This window comes from Glycine max, chromosome 4 (assembly GCF_000004515.6).
Source record: "Glycine max cultivar Williams 82 chromosome 4, Glycine_max_v4.0, whole genome shotgun sequence".
Taxonomy (NCBI): domain Eukaryota; kingdom Viridiplantae; phylum Streptophyta; class Magnoliopsida; order Fabales; family Fabaceae; genus Glycine; species Glycine max.
This window is the reverse complement of record NC_016091.4, coordinates 17,435,254-17,453,616: the sequence shown is the minus strand read 5'-3', so window position 1 is coordinate 17,453,616 and position 18,363 is coordinate 17,435,254. Positions and strand designations below refer to the sequence as shown.

The window sequence follows — 18,363 nt, the reverse complement described above, 5'->3', positions numbered from 1 at the left end:
TAGATACCTCAAATCCAGATGTCAGTGAGGTTCCTTCTTCTCCACCTCATCCAACTGATGTTGCTTCTCCACCTCTTCTCACAAACCAATGCAGGATACAGCCAGTTGGTCCTTCAGTACTTGAAGCTTCTCCTCATGATTCTCCTCCTTCTTCAATCAATCCTCAAGCCATGGATCCTGCTACTTCTCATCCCTCTGATTCAGATTGGCCCATTGCCATCCGAAAAGGTACTAGATCCTCTCGTAATCCTCATCCTATCTATAACTTTTTGAGTTATCATCGTTTGTCTCCTTTATATTCTTCGTTTGTTTTCTCTCTATCTTCACATTCTGTCCCTTCTAATATTCATGAGGCACTTAGTCATCCTAGATGGAGACAAGTTATGATTGATGAAATGCAGGCTCTTGAACATAGTGGTACTTGGGAACTTGTTTCTCTTCCTCCCGGTAAGAAGGCTGTGGGTTGTAGATGGGTCTACGCAGTTAAAGTTGGGCCTAATGGTGAAACTGATCGACTTAAGGCTCGATTAGTAGCTAAAGGCTATACTCAGATATATGGCCTTGATTATTGTGACACCTTCTCTCCGGTAGCTAAGATCACTACTGTCCGTCTCTTTCTTGCTATGGCTGCCATGCGTCATTGGCCTCTCCATCAGCTTGATATTAAAAATGCATTCCTTCATGGTGATCTTGAGGAAGAAATTTATATGGAGCAACCTCCTGGGTTTGTTGCTCAGGGGGAGTATGGTCTTGTTTGTAAGTTGCGTCAATCTCTCTATGGGTTGAAGCAATCCCCTCGGGCTTGGTTTGGTAAATTCAGTCATATTGTTCAACTTTTTGGGTTGAAACGTAGTGAGGCTGATCATTCTGTTTTTTATTGTCATTCATCCCCTGGAAAATGTGTTTACTTGATAGTATATGTTGATGATATAGTGATTACAGGGAATGATGCTTCTAAGATTATTCAGCTAAAGGAGCACTTATTTAGTCATTTTCAACCAAAGACCTGGGATATTTGAAGTACTTCCTTGGTATTGAGGTGGCTCAGTCAGGAGATGGTATTATGATCTCTCAAAGGAAGTACGCCCTTGACATTTTTGGAGGAAACAGGCATGCAGAATTGTAGACCTGTTGATAGTCCTATGGATCCGAATCTGAAGCTTCTTGCAGATCAGAGTGAAATGTATTCTGATCCCGAGAGATATAGAAGACTTGTGGGAAAACTCATCTATCTCACCATTACAAGACCTGATATTTCCTTTGCTGTTGGAGTGGTGAGCCAATTTATGCAAAATCCTCGTGTTGATCATTGGAATGTTGTTATGCGTATTCTTAGATACATTAAAAGAGCTCCAGGTCAAGGATTACTTTATGAAGACAAAGGTAATACACAAGTATCTGGATATTGTGATGCAGATTGGGCTGGTTGTCCTATGGATAGGAGATCCACATCCGGATATTGTGTCTCTATTGGAGGGAATGTTATTTCTTGGAAAAGTAAGAAGCAAACTGTTGTTGCTAGATCTAGTGCAGAGGCTGAATATAGATTTATGGCTGTAGTTACATGTGAACTTATGTGGGTCAAACAAATTCTTGAAGAGTTGAAATTCTGCAAAGTGATGCAAATGAAGCTGTATTGTGATAATCAGGCTGCTCTTCATATTGCTTCAAATCCAGTCTTCCATGAGAGAACCAAGCACACAGAGATTGACTGTCACTTTATTCGGGAGAAGCTACTGTCTAAAGATATTGTCACTGAATTCATTAATTCCAATGATCAGCCAGCAGATATTTTGACTAAATCCTTAAGGGGGCCTAGAATTCAGTTTATATGTTCCAAGCTTGGTGCATATAATTTATATGCTCCAGCTTGAGGGGGAGTGTTATAATTATGGGTATTATTAGATGTATCTTTAGAGTAGATTTCCCTATTTTATCTTGTTGTAGAAGACAGCAGTGTGTACTGTCTTGTCAAAGCTTGTAAAGCTGTCTCTCTCCTATTTGTATATATATATGTTATTTGAATGAAATAAAACTAAGCAAGTTAGTGAAAAGTTTTCCTCCTCACATATTCAAAGCTTCAAGTGGACAGACTACCAACAAGGATGAATCTGCATAGGAGACAAGTACAGATTCAGGATTTGCGTTGTCCTTTTTGCAGGGGTGCTGAAGAGGAGGCATCTCATCTGTTCTTCCATTGCATCTTGATCCAACCAATTTGGTGGGAATCGATGTCTTGGTTGAACTTAAAAAGTGCCTTTCCTCTCGGGCCTAAACAACACTTTCTCCAGCATATTTTCATCCAGGCAGAAGGGTTAAGGGTTAAGAGGTGGAGATATTGGTGGTTGGCGGTAACTTGGGCTATTTGGAAATTAAGAAACAGAATTCTATTCTCAAATGCAGAATTTGATGCTAATAGATTGTTTGATGAAGCTATTTTCTTGACCTGGACTTGGCTTAGACATTTTGAGAAACATTTCACAATCCATCTAAATCAATGGTCAAGCAATATTAGGCGGGGTTTTCTTATGTAATGGGTGTTACAATTAGAACAAAATACATGTTCTCCTAATATCTAGAATACCTTATTTTGGTGTCTAGATATGAGGATGTATATCCCTTTGTACTACACCTCTGGTACTGTTTTGATCATATATATATAATATATTTAGTTTTGCTGATCAAAAAAAAAAAAAAATGCAAATGATTGAGCAGTATCACTAATAGACTGCTACATTACATCAATCGTTTTCCAATATTAAAGGCTTTGGTGACATTAAAATGAACATAATACAACGAAGAAAGTCAAGAATAACAGACCACTACAGTGCCCTTCTAAAGAGATGTTACTACAACAGCATCTTAAAGTACAGACAAGTGAAACTACAAAGTTACATTATAAACTTCATTTATTGGCCCTCAACCATCACACATACCCAATATTAAATGCTTAAACAAAATTTCTCTAATGAATGGAAATGGTTTTGAAAACTCTGGCACATTATATAATGCAAATATCCAAAACACACCTGGAATATCATGTCATCCGGAATATGAGGTAGAACCTCCCGAACAGTCTCAGCCATGGCAAGTATATTTGCAACATCATCATTAGCTGACTGTGAAGCATTCCTTAAATGTAAACTACCAGTTCTTTCTGGCAATCTTCCACCAGGGGGAGAAATGGTTGAACCACTTGCAGAAGCCTGAGAGGGATTAATGGGCCAAAGGTTCCACGCGGTATCTTCAAAGGCAGTCTGAGCATAGGTTTCTCCAACCGATGCAAGATGCCTCATCATCATTTGAACTCTTCCCAATCCAACTGTTCTGATAGCAGTAGATGGACCAGCCCCATCAACACCTTGATTTGGCCAAGAATGCCACCAACCTGAGTCCAGCCCTGCACCCCTAGATAAGAAAAAGTAAAATCAGCAAAAGAGAATGCATCAATACATGCAAGATAACAAATCTATATATTTTAAATGCAGTGGGTAACTACTAGGTTTGTCAATAAAAAGAAGAAAAAAAGTAATCAACCATTCTTTTCTTGCAATAAATCAAATAAGAGGGAGTTAGGTAATATTTCCTTACGGTAGTTATTGTAGAGTCAATATCCTTTATTTATTTTGATTATTGAACATATTTCCTTTTACAGAGTCCAATAGATGGATACAACTATACTTCTTCATTCAAAAAATGAAGTTCCTAAACATAAGAAATAGCATCATTAGGAGACAATATAAACATTTTAAAGGATCTGGTGCTTGTATTTCTTAAAGTATTTGATTTGAAAAAGATAAATTTCTCTTCCAAATCGTTTGCAAAAGATAAATTCAGTGAACAAAAAGTTTGTTCCCCTTCTCTACTTTTACAAATATCTTTTAAAGACTTAAAGGACCTAAACAGCTACATCCCCTGATATCCATTTCATGTGTTTTCAAAGTTCGGGGTCACAGTCATTTTCACAACATTGAGAAGTGGCCAGTCAACTTCAGAATTGCCACCTTGGAATTCTTTTGCTTACTCTGGGTTTCACCAGCCTCTACAATCACACTTTCAATTCATTTTTTCAGAGGCTTTGGTAGAACAAAGAAATACAAGACCATGCTGCTGGGTCCTCCTTTTTCAGGGTTGTGGTGTTTATGGTTGGAAAAAAAAATAGATCAAGGATCTCCAGCAGAGATTCCATTCATGCTCTTTTATTGAAATAACTGCTTAATTGACTACCTCCAGGATTCCAGGTGCTTCCTTAAGTTCAACTGAGTGATTGAGGAGTTCTATTGAGTTTATTTCTTTGCTTTTATTATTAGCGTTTTCATTTGTTAGGCATCTGTGCTTACGAATTTTGTATCACCTTCAGTTGTGGCTTAATAACTTTTCAAAACTACATTTTTAACAAATAAATAACAGCTAAATTCAAAAAAGAGAGATAAGCCCATGTAGCATTGAGTATGAAGATTGAACCTCCAAGGAACACCTTCAGGAGTGTTTAGTGTCTGATTTGGATACAATCCTGCAGGCATGGTATGCCTAGCAGAGTTTGGCCGATCCAATCCAGCACTTATTTGCCGTGCAAGTTGCTCATCACTAGATATCGTCCCCACATCGGAGTTTGTTTGATTTTCAGGCACACCCGCAAAAAGTGGCTTTCGGCATGTTGGACAAGTATACATCTCAGTCAGGCCTTGATCCAACCTGGAATCAGTAAAGCAACCAATAGTATCTCAATAAGATTAACCCAAATAGAAAAGGATAAAAGTCCATAAAAGCAACCCTACCAAGATCTCAAACATGCAAGATGGAAGAGATGATTGCAGTTTAGCCTTTTAGCCTTAGCCATTGGTTCCTATCATAAACGCATTCATAATATTATTTAAAAATATATCCAACCAATACCAAGATCAATCAGAGGGCAGCAAACTAGCATACTCTACAAATAGCACATTCATCATCATATGCTCTTAGCTCCTCAGTTGTTGCATCAGGAAGAGCTGCATGAAGTGTTCCTAGAGCTATCCTTAGCCTGATAAAGCCTTTTATGCGATTTATTATTGCACTAAGCAATGCCTGCTCAAAACAACATCAATGATTACAAGTAGTTAATATGCAAATGTCAGTTAAATTTCTGTGGATAGTAAAATTCATGAAGAATCAAGAATGAAATAATTACACGTATATTTAGAAATATGAATGCATCTACTAGATGGAAAGCCATGCCATGAAGCCACCATATATACAAGTAATGGCCAAGTGCCATAAAAAATGTTGCCATGTCTAAGAAAAACCCCAAGTTCCGAATGAGAATTCCCTTCAATTCCAACAATGAACCTGCAGTTACACCACTTAATCAGGAAGCTAGAATTAAGTTCCTCCAAGGACACAAAGATATATCTTGTGACTTAAAAAACCAAGCTTCATCTTTCATGCAAACAAACCGATGAAATAAGTAAATTAGTGATCTTTTATTTTCAGACAAAAGAAAGGACTTATATTTCAAAAAGATAGCAATTTATTGGTATTGCAAACCATCAAAGTAAATGAGCAACCAGGGGGAAAAGTAGTGACAATCTAAATTATGTGTAGAACAGAAAGATGCATATTCTTAATATCCCAATCATATTGATGAGTTATTCGATGTTTAAAAAACAGATTTTTATCCAAACTACCTGCAGTTAACATGTCAAGCAGTTTAGGTGTTCGGAAATCATTGCTATTGCAAGCTGAATGATGCAGCCATATGTCAAGCAACTGAAATCCATGTATCAAAATGGCCTACAAATCATATAACACAAAACAACATTAAACCCGGCAACAGTACCTCATAGGAAGCTAACCAGATGAATGTATCTCAAATCTGCAAAGATGCATTCTAAATACCTGTAGGGTCTCAAAAACAATACTGAAAGGCTCAAAGAATAATAACAGATACATAGAGGACCCATGTGTTCGATATATTGTCAGACAAAACCTTATCCTAGGAGCATAAAAAAGTTAAGTGTCAGAAGCATTCAGAAGCTATCCAATTACAATAATAACAGAGATTGTTTCAGCATTCATGAAAATTAAATCTGAACATATTCAAAGTGAATTGACTATATTATAAATTTAAAAAGTAAAATCATAAATTCTACAGTTAGCTCCCCAGAAGTACACTTTAGAGACTATAACGATTGACATGATGCACATACAATGAAAAAGAGCAGCATTCAGCAGCAACTTTCCAATAAAAAAAGTCAACTTTCAGGGAGATGCCAAAGGAGCCAGTGTTATCAAATTGCAGTTATGGTAGTGCCATAGCGGTTTGGCGTGGCTTTTTTTTTTTACAAAATGCCAAAGAATAGCGGTGGCGTGGTGGGTTCTGTATGGCATCTGCAACATTGCTGCTGCTGCTGGACAACCTCCAATAATGACTCTGACACCGGTGACGGCAGTGGCGGCAATCTAGATGCCAGCAACAACCTCACCAGCGACTCTGCCCTCCCCGGTGCATTTGGCTCTGTTATTTGTGTTTTTTTTGTCTTTCCTTCCTCCGGCGACTGCTATCTCTGGCAACAGCTATTGATCTTCTGTTTTTGTTTTTTTCATCGTTCAGCCTTTTTCTACAATGGCTGAACCACACTACACAAGGTGGAAAAAATAGCAGACCCAGGTTGGAAGTATTGTCATCCACAGGTGGAAGGGGATACAAACACCAGTGTTTGTAATTACTGTTCAAAGGTCGCCAAGGGAGGAATAACCAGAGCCAAAGAACACTTGGTAGGGAAGCCAGGTAATGTTGCTGCTTGCAAAAGACCCCACCAGCCATTGTTGCAGAGCTTAAGGAATATATGGCTAGCAAAAAGAGTGGGTTCAGTAGTGTTGCTACTGCTAGTGTGCCAAATTTCAGAGATTCTGAGTTAGGTTATCCAATTGAATATGATTCCAGTGAAGATGAGATTGAGAACTGTGACACTGCTGCTGCTTCTGCTGCAAAGAGAACGAATGCCCCTAAAAAAGGCCCAATGGACAGGTTTTGCAAGAATTCAGCAGATGAAACCAGTCTGAAAAAAAGATATTGAGGCAAACTAACATAAAAGAGTCAACGGAAAAGAATGAAGTTCTGAAGGTGCACCAACATATTGCTCGCTTTTTGTACCAAGCCGGTTTGGCATTCAACCTCGCTTTTTGAGTTGCTGGATGTTATTGTGGAGGAAGTTGGAGAACAGAATGTGGTTCAAGTTATCACTGATAATGGGAGCAACCATGTTGCAGCGGGTAAGATATTGATGGAGAAAAGAAAACATATTTTAGACTCCTTGTGCAGCCCATTGTATTGACTTGATGCTTGAAGACATTGGGAAGCTTCCCTTGATAAAGAAGACAATTAGAAGGGCAAACAATCTAGTTGAGTTTATCTATGCTCATTCTAGTACTTTGAGCTTGTTGAGAAATTGTACAAACCAGAGGGAATTGGTGAGACATACTATTACTAGATTTACCACTTCATATCTAACCTTAGAAAGGCTCCACAAAGAGAAAACTGATATCAGAAAGATGTTTATTTCTGATGGGTGGAAAGCAAGTACAAAGATGTATTTGAAATCATTGATCAAAGATGGAATTGTCAGCTTCATAGGCCAATAAATGTGGTTTCCCCCTTCTTTTTTTTTTTTTTTGATCCACAAAGAGAATTATATATTAATATGAAAGCAGTACAAGGGGTACTGTTATATGTACAAGCACCAGTCTCCCATGTGGAGGTTTGGTTCCCTAATACAAAACTATTCAGCATGAATTAAAGAACCAAATCTCTGACTGTATAGGTTACATAGATGATCCCAGCATGTAAACCTAGTTTCCCCTAATTACAGAAACCTTCGTCCGTCATGTTTCCCCAATACATCCCAACGAAAGGCAACTGCCGTCCCTGTCTTTGTCAGCCATACCCAATAAGTCAACATCGTCCCCATGCCATACCCACACCTTCCTCGTCCGCGTGTAATACCAGAAACAGGGAACGCCACCTAGCAAGCATCCCCGTGCTTCATAGGATTTTGAGATCCAGAATGGGATGTTGGATTGCATTAAGAAGATGGTACCAGAATTTGAAGTGCAACCGAAAATTCTATCTGAGTTGCATTTGTACAAGATTTGTGGTAATCACTTTGGCTCTAAATTAGCAATGGCACAAAGGATTACCTATTCTCCCAATAAGAAACTTCTACAATTTGATTTTTTTTAAAATTTTAATTTTACAATTCATATTCAGAATTCTAACGTTCTAGTTTCTAAGTCATGCTTGGTTGGAATTGTAGCTTATTGGTGGAGAATGTTTAGGTCCCCAACTCAAAATTTGCAGAAGCTAGCTATAAGGATTCTGAGTTGCACCTGCAACGCTTTAGGCTGTGAAAGGAACTGGAGTGTATTTGAGCAAGTATTCTTTTTATTTAATTTTGATGGTCAAGTTTTATTTGGAGTGTATTTGAGATATTGAGCAAGTTTAATTTATGTTTCAGATTCATTCTAAAAAAAAGGTATATGCTTGAGCACAAAAAGTTGCATGATTTAGTGTTTGTCAAATACAACCAGCAACTCAAACAGGGATATAATGCTACAGATGAAATCGATCCAATTTCTCTCAACGAAATTGATGTGAGCAATGAATGGTTAGTGGGAGAGATGGATGATGATAATGATACTGGAAATGATTTGGTATTTGATGATGATGAAGCACTAAATTGGAGAACTGTGTGTATGAGGCTTCAGAGGTTGAAGAGACTAGGATATATACTAGGTGAAAAACAAAGGGAAGAAAGCAACCACGAAGACATGATGCTACTGTTGTTGCTGCTAAAAAACAGGCAGTGGGTGCTGGATCTTCAACAAGGAAGCAAAAAGCGGTCCAACAAAATGATGAGGATTTGGAGTTTGAGGATGTGGAACCTGAAGAACATGAGAATGAGATTCAAGACATCTTGCATCATTTTGAGGCGTCCGATGGAGAAGAGGGAGAGGGAGATGCTCCAATTGATAACAATGAAGAGGATTATATTGGGGTTCCAGAAGATGATTAGAGTCTTTATGTTTGCATTATGCAGTTATGCTTTTATCATTTTGTTATTTTGAACTCTCAAATGAGTTTGTTAGGTCCTGATAACAAAACAAAATCATTCAAGAGTATGTTCGGTTATCATTGTTCCTAGCTCTTCTTGTTGTTTTGAACAATTGAACTCTTGAATGAGTTTGTTAGGTGTTGCCTATTGTGAACTCATGAAACTTGTCATGTTTTTCATTTATATGTACTGTTTTTAATTACTTGGGCCCCATTCGGGGTGGTTGCCAGTTTCTGATTTATGGTTTTAAAATGCTATTTTAAAACAAAAGCATGTTTGGGTAAATCTGCGGTAAGTTGAATTTTTACTACATTTTAAAACTGCTTTTACCATAAACCACAAACAATAAAAATAGGTTTTAGGATTTGTGGGGTTGGTTTTACCCAAGGTCTCTTCACTCTTCTCAGTCTCTCAAATGTGCTCTCTCTCTCGCGCAGTTGATGATTCTCTCTCTCACCGCTGTGCTGCTCTCTCTCTCTCGCGCTGATGCTGATCTCTATCTCTCACGCGTGCCACTGCTGCTCTCTCTGCTGGTATCCACGACGCTCTGTCTCACCCCCTCTCTCTCTCTCATTGTTATCTCTGTTCACACACTGCCATCTCCTCCATTCACGGTGGTCTCTCCGTTTCTTTGCGCCGTTCGTCGCTCGCATCTCCGACCTCCACCAGTGTGTGGCACCGCTGCCACTTGAGGCGCACAGGGGATCTTCCCCTTTGTTTTTTGCTGCATATTTATCTCCTTTTTCATTAATCCATGAACAGGGATTTAATACTTATCTCCTTTTTTAATGCAATATTGACACTAATATGCACAGGCTGTTATGCAATACTATTTATATTTTCTTTTTGTTTGATATGCAATTGTGATTCAGCTGAATTTGACATTTTTTTATGATCTGAAATGCATAATGAGATGCAATCTGACTAGTTGAACACATGTGATATTGGTTCTATATTTTTTGAGATATGATACACAAACAACAAGTTGTACAACAATTTATACAACATCATATTTTGTGTGCATCTCTCTCCTCAATCCTATCATTTATTACAATTTAAATTCAATTTTTTCCTTTTATTTCTTTCTCTCTTAGTTGTGTATTTTGTTGTATAAATTGTTGTACAAATATCATTTCTCATGTTTTTTTGCGTTGATTCTCATTTAGTTGAATAAAAACTATGCTGCAATCTGATTCTATTTTTTTTTCATTTTCATGTTGGTTTATTAAAATAAATGTTGAAGTTGCAATCTGATGAATGTGATGAATCTGTTCATGTTGTAATGTTTAAGGAAGAGGATAAGGGTATTTTTGATAATAAAAAAATTCATTAAAACACATGTGCAACTCACATGACTTATTTTACAACAACTTTTTAAAATTTAAAAACCAAAATAAACTGAAACTGAAAATTCAAAACATAAACTGGATTTAGTTTTTAATAATTTCGAAACTGGAAACAAAAAACCACCCCCAGAAGGACCTTATATCTACTGTTTAGTTTTATTATTTGTATTTACTGTTATATCTACTGTTTTTTTTTACTTTTTAATTTATATATACTGTTTTGTTAGTATTTCTAGTTTTATATAAATATATATATATATATATATATATATATATATATATTTTCTTTTTGGTCTGCCATTTTCCGCAACGCCATCCACCATAAATTTATGGCAGATTTTTGGCTTACCACCATGATCCACCATCCGCCATAAACAACACCGAATGGAGCAGAGTATCATTGGAAGCTAGTTTATCAAATGAGGTTCAGTAGCATCTTTTGAGCAAAGAGCCTATTTAACCACGAGGTATTAGAGTATACATACTCTGATAGGTTTTTTTTTTAGATAGCAGCACAGAGTGGTCAACTTCATAATCACTAGTGGGATGGCCGCTATACCGAAAATTGGAAACAAAAATAATTATAATTATAATTTATCCAAAATTAAAGTTATGTTCATAATTAATAATCAAAAGTCAAACATACATTCACTATTCATTCAAGCTATGAACTAAGGAATGAAGTTAAAAGAAAGGAAGAAAATGGAATTTATAGAGAAAAAACAGAGAAAAATTAGTGGAATTCTAGGAACTATATAGTGTGAACACACTATACAGCACAAAAAAAAAAATGTTGTGCATATGCCACAGTTAAGTAGCAACAACTAAGAAAGTGCCCATACTGTTACCACTCCTCTGTTTTTCAAATCTCAAAGGAGAGTTTGGAGGTGCAAAGGAACAATTAAGTTTTTTCCCAAAAACAAACAGATAATTAATAATATCAATGTATTTTCAAATATTAGGTTGTCTAAGTGTTCTAGGTTGAAAAAAAACAAGATAAGAAAATAGAAATATAAAATAAAAGCTGTCTGTGCTTGCACTTGTATTAGAAAATAGATAGACCAACAAAACAAAAAAAAGGCAGACAAAAAAGGAATAAAAAAAGGGGCAGATAAGTAAAAAAGGAAACAAGATAAAAAAAAGACAGAAAGATGGAAAGGAAATTTTCATGCAGAACAGAGGAAGCTACAATGGAGTTAGTTTAGCCAAAAATGGGATGGGTCAGGAAAAAATAGGGTGAGCTTGGCTGGAATGTGTGAGCTATCAGGTTTTGCAGGAAAATGGAATAGGGAATAACAGCACTATCCTCCACAATTCAGCTGCAGTTTTGGCTCCTATTTGAGCAAAACAAAAATGTGATGCTATGAGTTTCCTTATAGTAGCCAGCAGCCACAATGCTCCATTACCGCACAATAGCAGCACTATTTGCTGCTATTGATAACTATGAGTGTCTCAATTAGCAAGCTGAGCTTCCATATGGGCAGACTTTATCTACAGAGCAAGGATATGAATCCTATTGGAAGCCGTGTCCAGGACAAAAGCTATGCCCAAGTAGGGAATAGAGGAATATCCAGTATTGTAATAAAGATAATAGCAGTGGTAATAATATGAACATTGTTACAGAAAAAAAAAAAAAGAGAGAAAATTGTACCAGAGAACATCAACCATGAAAACAAATAACAATGCTGAATATACACGAAGATATGTCCAGGGTGTAGCAGCCGGAGATGCATTCAGCCGTTCCAAACGATCCCTAGCCAAAGCTTGAAACATCTATGCAATATGTTAACCGTGTCAGAACAAGTTACTAAACACTGGTTTTGTTTATATATATCAAATCTCTACAGAATTATTTCCATTTGTTGTTTTTTACTATAACATATACCTTCAAAGAACAAAGCACAGTCAACCAAGTTGACCAAAGGCCTGCTTGATAAATTGTTGGTGGCACAATCAATGGTAGAAACATCCCCTGTTCATCCACCATTACATATTACTTATAAATAACAATTAAGTAGTGTCAATTTATGACTAATAAGCATCACACGGTTCCTAAATTACATTTAAACTTTGCAAAGCTAATACATAATTACATATTAACTGGACCATTAACAATGATCAAAAGTAAAAAAAAAATGAAGCAGATAATTTAAATAATATGATGATGATGACGATGATAAAGATGTTTTCCTTTAAGTAAAATTCGAAACAAACTATATTGATAATTTCTTAAATGTCACTAAACTTGACCATTAACAATGATCAAAAGTAAAAAAAATAAAAATGAAGCAGATAATTTAAATAATATGATGATGATGACGATGATAAAGATGTTTTCCTTGGCATCCTAGCACATCAAACTGGCCAGCAAAAGAAAAAAATTGACAGCTACTACTCTGCCACTTATGATTAGATATGTCACAACTCACAATATGATTTGTTTATCCACAGATTCGACAATCCACATATCTGAGAAACACTTGCATTGATCATGTCAATTAGCTAATCAAATCTTGCTTAAAAACAAATCTTAGGAGCAAACTCTAAACCAACACATTAACAAAAATTTATATCTTCAGTAAAAGAAAAGAATGGGAGAGGTGAGAAAAGAGATGCTCAATCAATGCAGTAGCTCCCATCCATAAATCAGACACAATAGACTTGATAATAAAATGATTCTAAACAAACATATACTTTAGTAACATTCATTGTCAATAAATAATCAGAATAAAGTTCACAGTGACACATTTCAGAAAACAGCGAAACAGAAAAACGCTAACCTTGTAAATGACATAATTAATGAGACGTTCAACCAGTTTACGAGTTTCAGAAGCATATAACTCCGTGAAAAACACAGCCTGCAAGTGATAAGAGGTCCCATAAACAGTAATAAATATATTAATTGATAAAAGAAATTAACAGGATCTATACTATCATGGACAAAAATCATGGACACCCTAGCCTACAAGATTACTTAGAAAATAAAGAAGAAAGCAAAAGCAGCATAAATTGAACAATGTGTAAATCATTGCTATTACACCTTTCTAATATAAAAAATTATAAAAATAAAAAATGTTACCAAATCCTAGGCAGAAAAAAGATTGATTATAATTGACCACCACAATTTTCAGGAACTATATTACACTATCCTATTCTTGTATCAACTTACTAGTCCAAAATAGGAAAAACACCAACAACCTAGTTAAGACTTAAGAGCTACTTATCACCCCCCCCCCCCCCTCCTTTTCTATCTTAGTCTGTAATGAAGCAGAAGAAACTCTTGAAATAAAGTTAAGAGCGCAGCTATATTAAATGCTATTATTGTACACATTCTCAACCAGAAGGGTGAACATACAGGCCACCACAAATTAACATCATAAATTGGTATAATCCATGAATTCCTAATATTGGTAACTACTGCTCAATACAACAAACTCACCTTGAGGCAAAGATTGAGAAGGATAAATACATTGATCATGCAATTCACCAGTAGCCCTATGGTGGTGTACAAACCCAAAGGCAACTCAATGTCTTGGCTGGCATTGTCCAAGTGAATTAGATTCCAGCCGACTAGCCCATCTGATGTAAGTTTATCCAAAGACAAGTCTGTGCAAAACTGCAGACCCACAAAGCTTAATACTGTAGAAACCACTGAAATTGCTATAACCCTCAAAGCCATTAGTGATAACTTCAGCCTCTTTGCCCACAAAAATGTTCTGAATTTTCATCTGAATTAAATTACCACCGCCCTTTGCCCATCATAAATATGGTTCAGAATCCAATGGAACCAGAGGGCAAAGTCTATAAATCAGCTTAAAACACGACCATCTGTGTGTTACTGTTTTACCATGTCAGGTCTCCAGATAAAATAGGATACCCTAAAAGAGAAAGTATGAACAAGTGATCAGTTAAAATGCCACCAAAAACAAGTCAAAAAAGATTACACAATAGAAAACCCTGAGCCCAGTGAAGGCAATCCCACAACTCATTTCCCAGCAAGGGACTTAACACAACCAAAAGGAAAAGGGTATTTTTTTTTCAAATTTGCAATTGCAACCACTAAATCAATTGTAGCAATCAAAGAGCATGTGAATTTCGCATTTTTCTTTGGGAATTATCAATACCCAAAATTGAAAAACGACTTTACTTCCATTTCTTATTCAAACTGACAATAAAAAAACGAAATTGAAACAATCCAATTTCTCCCCCACACAAAATCCTCCCACCAATCAACGACATATCTACTAATCAAGCTCAAAAATTGTAGAAAACCCTAGAATCATAGTACTAAAATGATGGAGAATTTGCAACAAACCCAAATTAATCATAAAATTCAAAGGGTAGTTGATGGTAAAGTTGATTAAGAAAACAATTTCATTTTGTCAGAAAATGAATAAATACAAAAACAAAATAGGGAAAGAAAAAAAAAAAGGAACGAGAAAGAAACACGAAAAGAACCTGACTCGATCTAGGAGGAGGGAGAGGAAAGGAGAGTTGGGGTTTCTGCAATTACCATTCGCATCGGAATCAAGACAAAGACATGAGAGAGAGAGAGAGAGTTTAGGTAGAGAGAGGAAAGATTGAAATGCGCGAATTTAATGTAGGTTACTTGGTAAATGTTACATTGACTCACGTATAGATTGCATTGTTAATATATTTGAATTAATTTTAGATTATGTTTGGAAGTAGAAATTTAAAATTTCAAAAAAGAGTTTTAAATTTTGATAATTTCAAATATTTTAATTTAAATTTTTTTATTTTTAAAATTTTGTATTTGGATAAAGAAATTGAATTTTTTTTATTTTCAAAATTTTGTATTTAGATAAAGAAATTGAATTTCTTCATTTTTAAAATTTCTTATTTTGATAAAATAATCAAATGCATTCTTTTTTAAAATTTTATATTTGAATAAAACAATTTTTTAACAAAAGAATTATTTTTTTCATTAATAAATTCTATATATTATTTGTCGAGTGTGATATTCCAATAAATATGTACTATTTTAATCTATTTCAATTAAAAATATATTAATTTAACTATTTAAATCATTATTCCATTTACGATCCATTATAAAACTCAGAGCATAAAAAATATGTAGTACCATTTCACCTTGGAATGTTATTTAGAAGTCTATAAATAAAACTTGTTTTATGTAGAAGTCATTGGCCAGTAATGCAATTACACCAAAAAAAATTGGACTAAATCAAAATATAGTCACAAAATAAGTCAAACTTCCAAAATAATTCCAAATTTTCTAATTGCATTTGCTTTAGCACACGAATTCCTTCACATCTTTTCTGCAGAAGAAAACATAATGTTAAGTGTTACTGAACAAATCATATTTGTTAAAACATAATTTGTTATATAAAATGAGAGATATAAATGTAAAATATAATTATACAACATCAAAATACTTGTCATGATATCAAATGTACCTATAATTTGGCATCAAGGCATAAAAGACGATATGTAATCCTTCTTCCCATCCAATGGAAGAGCTTTTATAATCGCAAACTTAATGGGATTTTCTGTCAATCAATCGATTACTCTATGTCGAAGTGCACCATTAAAATTAGGTATATTATCTAGCTCACTCACCACTTCATGTACCACTTCTTGAGCTTCTTTTATCTCCATCTTTTTTTTTTTCTTCATCTTCTTCTTAGTCACTTCAACAAATTCTTTCAATGACTCGGCTACTTCTTTCATTGAGGAAATCATCCCTTCTTTCTCTCCACTCTTACTTGGGCAAATATTTTTTTCTTGTGGTGGAACTTGATCCCTCTAAGTCAAAACTCACACTATGAATTGCTTCCTCTTCATTTGTTTCTTTGCTCATGATATCATCTGCATCTAATGCATTTTCTGCTCTGATTCCAATAGCTCTATCCTTTGCACTTAGGTCAACAATATCATCCAATTAGGAATGACTTTGAATCGAAATCGTTTGGCCTCTTCATGTGACTTGAAAAAAAAATAGAAACGCGTTAATAACATCACAAATAATAACTACAATTGAATAAAATTAAAAGATGATTGACTACCTTTACATATTCATTCCATGCAATTTCATTTTCAACAGTAATCATGTACTTTGTGCTATCCCAATCAAATCCACTTTGACTAAGAATGTCACTCACAATTCCATACCATGTTCTCCAAAGCTTAAAACGGTTCTTAACATTATCTGCCATGAGGTGAACTCCAAAATGCTTGGACAAAATTTGAGGTGTAGTACTATATGCTACTGCTTTCCAATTTCCATCACCTTTATTACCCAAATTTCTTTTATCTCTAAGCACATCAGCTAGCACACGCACCATTTCCAAGTTCCATGTGAAGTAACTTCTTGTGTCCTCACTAGACATCTTTCTTTTTCCACTTGACTTGTTCTTCACATTGCTTGATTCCATTTCTCTAGACAAAAAAAATCTCACATATATAATTACATATATATAAAGGTGAGACAAGTCAAATTAGCATTCTACGAAAGTATAAAATTAATTACACATAAAAAGAAAACAAAATCTAAAGTATTATGAAATACAAAAATCCAAAGTATCCACATACATGAGTATAGAGTCAATTACACATAAGAAACAAAATCCAAATCCACTAAAAACATCTCTCTAATCAAAGTTTCTTCTTATCTGATAGGTGGCAAACATATTCGTTGCTAAAGTATCACGAAATCTTGTCCATTCCTCAATTGTTTGAATAGTTGTGACTTCATCTCCAATATTATTGTGACTCTTTTCATTTGTTGATTGATTAACTTATTGTCAACAACAGATAAAAGTTCCAAGTCTTGGGCTTCCAAAATTGGATCACTTTATTGTTCATCTCTTATGAAATTATGTAGCATGAAACAAGCATTAATAATTCTTATTTGTGTTTTTATATCAAAAAAAGAAGGAGTTCTTAATATACTTCATCTTTTCTTCAATACCCCAAATGACCTTTCAATAACATTCCTTGCATTTGCATGAGGAAGATTAAATAACTCATTGTAGTTTTGAGGGGTGTTGCCGATCCACTCATTAAGATGATATCTAGTCCCTCAATAAGGTGCTAAAAATCCAGGGCCATTTGTATACCCCGCATCCACAAGAAAATATTTACCTACAATGGTTTAAAAAAAATTATATATAAAAAATATGCATATTTCTTTTATATGTTAAATAAAGTTTCATCATTTCATAATATTATCATTTGGAATATAAAGACAGTTTTGACGATGCAAAACATCTCGCAATACTCCAGAATCTCCTGCTGATCCTTCCCACCCAGGCAACACATATATAAACTTTAAATCTGGACCGCAAACTCCTAAAACATTTGTAGAGATATCACCTTTTTTATTACGATATCTAGGTCTATCTTCTGCAGCAACTGTTACTGGAATATGTATCCCATCAAGTGCTCCAATCGAATTTTAAAAACATTTTAAAATAAAAAATAAGTTGTAATCACTTAAAGTACCTTATAATTACTAACAAATGACAAACTTACCTTAAACCATTTCCATTTTTTTTCCACCGAGCCCTCTAGATTATAGTCATGGAACTTCAAATATTCTTTGCTTACTTTCATTATAGCTCGCAGGATATTCTTGAATTACCTACTTATTATTTCCATGGATCTACAATAACTAAAGTTCACAACTCTATACTTTAGGTTGTGAGCAAGGATATGCAAAAACATTGTCATAGCTTCAGCTATAGGAACTAAAGTGCATAACTCTAATTCCAAATTTCGAGCAGGTTCCTTAACAAAGTACTTGTCATGATACCAAGTCAGTGCACCCAAAAGCATAGTGACAACACTAACAATAATGAAAAATGCTTGTTCAAGTTCTTCTTCCTCTTCTTCATCTCTTCTACGTTTTCTTGAAGCAGCCAAAGCATCAACTATACTACTTTCCA

The 18,363-nt window shown here is 35.1% G+C and overlaps 3 protein-coding genes and 1 pseudogene across 5 annotated transcripts in view; 1 reads left to right on the top strand and 3 right to left on the bottom strand.

The window, feature by feature from the left end:
• Positions 1–15,060, bottom strand: part of LOC100819656 (E3 ubiquitin protein ligase RIN2) — a 37,373-nt gene extending 22,313 nt beyond the window's left edge. Inside the window, exons 1-12 of one of the 3 annotated variants that reach the window (XM_006578355.4) lie at positions 14,952–15,060; positions 13,878–14,316; positions 13,219–13,296; positions 12,324–12,410; positions 12,090–12,211; positions 5,878–5,974; positions 5,667–5,772; positions 5,171–5,328; positions 4,930–5,067; positions 4,779–4,846; positions 4,465–4,695; positions 3,030–3,408 (exon numbers count right to left, since the gene is read on the bottom strand). In XM_006578355.4, coding sequence (XP_006578418.1) covers positions 3,030–3,408; positions 4,465–4,695; positions 4,779–4,846; positions 4,930–5,067; positions 5,171–5,328; positions 5,667–5,772; positions 5,878–5,974; positions 12,090–12,211; positions 12,324–12,410; positions 13,219–13,296; positions 13,878–14,117 — 1,704 coding nt within the window. In that variant the 5' untranslated portion in view covers positions 14,118–14,316; positions 14,952–15,060. Of the gene's footprint in view, positions 1–3,029; positions 3,409–4,464; positions 4,696–4,778; positions 4,847–4,929; positions 5,068–5,170; positions 5,329–5,666; positions 5,773–5,877; positions 5,975–12,089; positions 12,212–12,323; positions 12,411–13,218; positions 13,297–13,877; positions 14,317–14,896 lie in introns of all 3 variants that reach the window. The other 2 variants (XM_003522832.5, XM_006578354.3) reach the window with 2 other exon arrangements.
• On the top strand, positions 1,113–3,004 carry LOC121174814 (secreted RxLR effector protein 161-like). The gene has a single exon (XM_041015090.1). It carries the CDS (start codon positions 1,113–1,115, stop codon positions 1,872–1,874), a length of 762 nt encoding a protein of 253 aa, XP_040871024.1. The 3' UTR covers positions 1,875–3,004.
• Positions 15,061–15,707: 647 nt separating the features above from the next.
• On the bottom strand, positions 15,708–16,851 carry LOC106798638 (uncharacterized). The gene is made up of 3 exons (XM_041014635.1): positions 16,483–16,851; positions 16,183–16,328; positions 15,708–15,735 (listed from the first exon to the last, which is right to left on the bottom strand). The coding sequence occupies exons 1-3, from the start codon at positions 16,849–16,851 to the stop codon at positions 15,708–15,710; spliced, it is 543 nt and encodes a 180-aa protein (XP_040870569.1).
• Positions 16,852–17,067: 216 nt separating this feature from the next.
• On the bottom strand, positions 17,068–18,142 carry LOC106798506 (uncharacterized; annotated as a pseudogene).
• Between the last annotated feature and the right edge of the window lie 221 nt (positions 18,143–18,363).